The sequence below is a fragment of the Aplysia californica genome, unplaced genomic scaffold (assembly GCF_000002075.1).
Source record: "Aplysia californica isolate F4 #8 unplaced genomic scaffold, AplCal3.0 scaffold00685, whole genome shotgun sequence".
In the NCBI taxonomy this organism is placed as follows: domain Eukaryota; kingdom Metazoa; phylum Mollusca; class Gastropoda; order Aplysiida; family Aplysiidae; genus Aplysia; species Aplysia californica.
In genome coordinates, this window is record NW_004797955.1 from 296,226 (window position 1) to 299,012 (window position 2,787).

Genomic DNA, 2,787 nt, shown 5'->3' on the forward strand with positions numbered 1-2,787 from the left:
TATATATATATGTTTAGACATAGTAGTGGTATACATATATATAGAAACATATGTGCATAGATACTATACTATAATGTTGGCATGCCCTTGCTCAAGTGATAACGTTAGTTAGTTAGCCCAGGGGTGACGCAGCCTATTTATGCTGACGTTGCAAAGATAGTTTTAGCTCATCAGTATAATCTGTGAGTAGAATATACCAGTAAAAGGCCATCTTTTGTCCAGCAATGTTGGTTCATGAGTGGCCGTGTGTCTACGTGTATGTAGCGATCTTTTGTTCATCTGATCGTGTTGTGTTCTTGTAGCGAGGCCCCCGAACCCGAACCCGAACCCGAGCCTGAACCAGAACGGGCGTTCGATGCTGTGCCGTAAGTGGAGTGTGGTGGCTGCACACACAGTACCCGGGCCTCCCCCGACTCTAGTACACTTTGACATTTCTCCATAGAGCCGCTGGAGCAGACAGAAGGTGTGACCACAGAACACGCGGTGATAGCAGTTCAAATCTCCCACTAATACCCATAATTATTACACTGAAGACGATTATACAACAGAAAACGTTGTATTATATAATAATAATACTAACATTACAAAAGAGCACAAATCCAGTAGCACCCTCTCCATCCCTTAAGAACGGTGAATCGAATATAAAGTTTCCGATCATAATAATTTTTGTTATGGGAATCTAAAATGGTTGAAACTATCATTTTCTACGTTTAAGTTGAGAATTATTCATCATTTCTCCGGCTGATTTAATTCTCTAATTTGAAGTTGAGTAGGCCCCTGTCCCTAATGCCAAGAACTCACGACTTAAGAACGTGAACACGCAGGGAAAATACGAGCAATCCTTTCTATTTCTTTTCGTTCCTCTCCAACATTACAGATCTATACGATCAAAATGGAATCATAATGTTCGATCTGTTCACTGACATCAAAGTATCGTGTTTGCCAACAGTCAAGTCTGTGCAGGGCAAATGTGGACACACCTTCTGTGTTCTCCGTGGTCTGCTAGTTCGTGTTGCCTTCTTCTCACGGTGTGCTGCATAGGTCAGCTGTTCGTTGACGCACGTGTGGGCTGAGGTGAGCTGTCGTAGAGAGACAGAGAGTGCTCGTTGTGCTGGTTCTATTTCTGGACGCGAAGATATCCCATCATCCCCCCCCTCCTTAAAAAATCCCTTCTCTTTTTCCGTCATGGCACTTTCCCTTCTCCGCATTCTTTGTCTATGTGTTTTTTTTATTTGTTTATATATCTTTGGAAGATTTGTTTATGATTTTATCCTGTGTCCCTTTTCCAAAGTAGAAACGTGTTTGTCTTATTATTTCTCAGGGTGGCTTACTTTCTCTTAGAATCTGTGCTTTTCAGCTTAGCTGCACAATTTTACCTCTATGGATTGTATGGTTTTTGTTTAAACTAGTTAAAAGACAATCTTACCACATTGAGGAATTCATTTTTTTTTCTGCCAGAAAAGACTGTCGAAGAGTAAACTGTTCCTGAAAAGTACTGAAGTCTAACAGAAATAATAAAGATGTCATTATATGTCGACGTGCAATTACAACGACATTGTGAGTTCCGATTGTTGTGAGGGTCTTAAAGACTCACCCACAACATGCATCTAAAGTACAAGAACGTAAACACAAGCCGGAACATAAAGTAAACCTTGTTTATAGTGACTTGACATAGAGATTCAAACAGGAATCTCGCCGTTTAACCATCGGACCCAGAGAGGTATAAAGTTTGTTTTACATGGACTTCTTCAAGTGCTGCACAACAGAACAACGACACCAGCAAACGTGAAAAGCCAAAGTGAAAATTCTATTTCATCCAGTCTCAAGGTTTCTCATAAGCTCCCTTTCTGGAGCAAACAAAAAAAACCCCAAACATTAAAACAAAATAAATCCGTCAACAGATGGACGCAAAGTCCGTATTTAGATAAAAGTGTACTTCATGACATAATCCTACGTTTGTTTTTATTTCTTTGACTTTCGTCTCTCTCTGTCTGTCCTCTCTGTTTACTCAAGTTTGGTGTGTGTGTCAACATGGCGAGCTGTCACTTGTACTGAGCATGACGTTTGAGATCTCGTGGCTTCTATGTTGTTTGGTTGTGACTGTTGGGCTGATTGTGTCGTACTGCGCTTTGTCTGTCTGTACTTGACTAGATCACACCATGGGTAACTTTTGGCACTTGGAGAATTTGTTTGCGTATGTTCAAGGATTGGCAAAGAGGTAGATAGGTCTTTGAGATGGCGTGATGCTGTTTTCTGTCATGTGCACCGTGCCTGCAAAGTCCAGGATGTTCAGTGTCTAGATCTAGCTTGTTTTAGCTTGGTCTCTGTCGTGGTGAGTAGTTCTCTGGGGCTGGGGATGGGAACGGTTAGTTCAGTCAGATCGTACTCGCCGAGAGGGGGGGGGGGTCAAAGATGTTAACCTGATGACTTTCAAAGAACGTCATCAAATTACATTCAAACTTTACAAAACCATCTAGCCTTGGTTGTATACACGACTCGGCGTGAGTTTGTTGCTGTACTGTGTGCATGGTCAGTTTTGCTGACAAAAAACTACAAAAAACAATAACAACAACAACAACAACAACAAAACACATCAACAAAACACTCCTGTGTGTACGTTGAAACACAGTTTTAGTGCGTGGAGTTCTGAACGACTGAGCACACCAAACAAAACAGTGCGCGGTGTACTTTACACATTGCGTACGAATACATTGTTTTGATATGCTTTACTTGAGGGAAAACTGATCTGGGAACTTCTCGAGTATTTCCTTTAATATCTATCTCCTC

The 2,787-nt window shown here is 41.3% G+C and overlaps 1 protein-coding gene across 1 annotated transcript in view; it reads left to right on the forward strand.

Moving 5' to 3' along the window:
- Positions 1-2,787, forward strand: part of LOC101846311 (troponin T) — a gene marked incomplete in the record, with an annotated part of 37,979 nt that overhangs the window by 11,956 nt on the left and 23,236 nt on the right. The window contains 1 exon segment of the mRNA XM_035972416.1: positions 303-365. Within this exon segment, the coding sequence (XP_035828309.1) occupies positions 303-365 (63 nt within the window).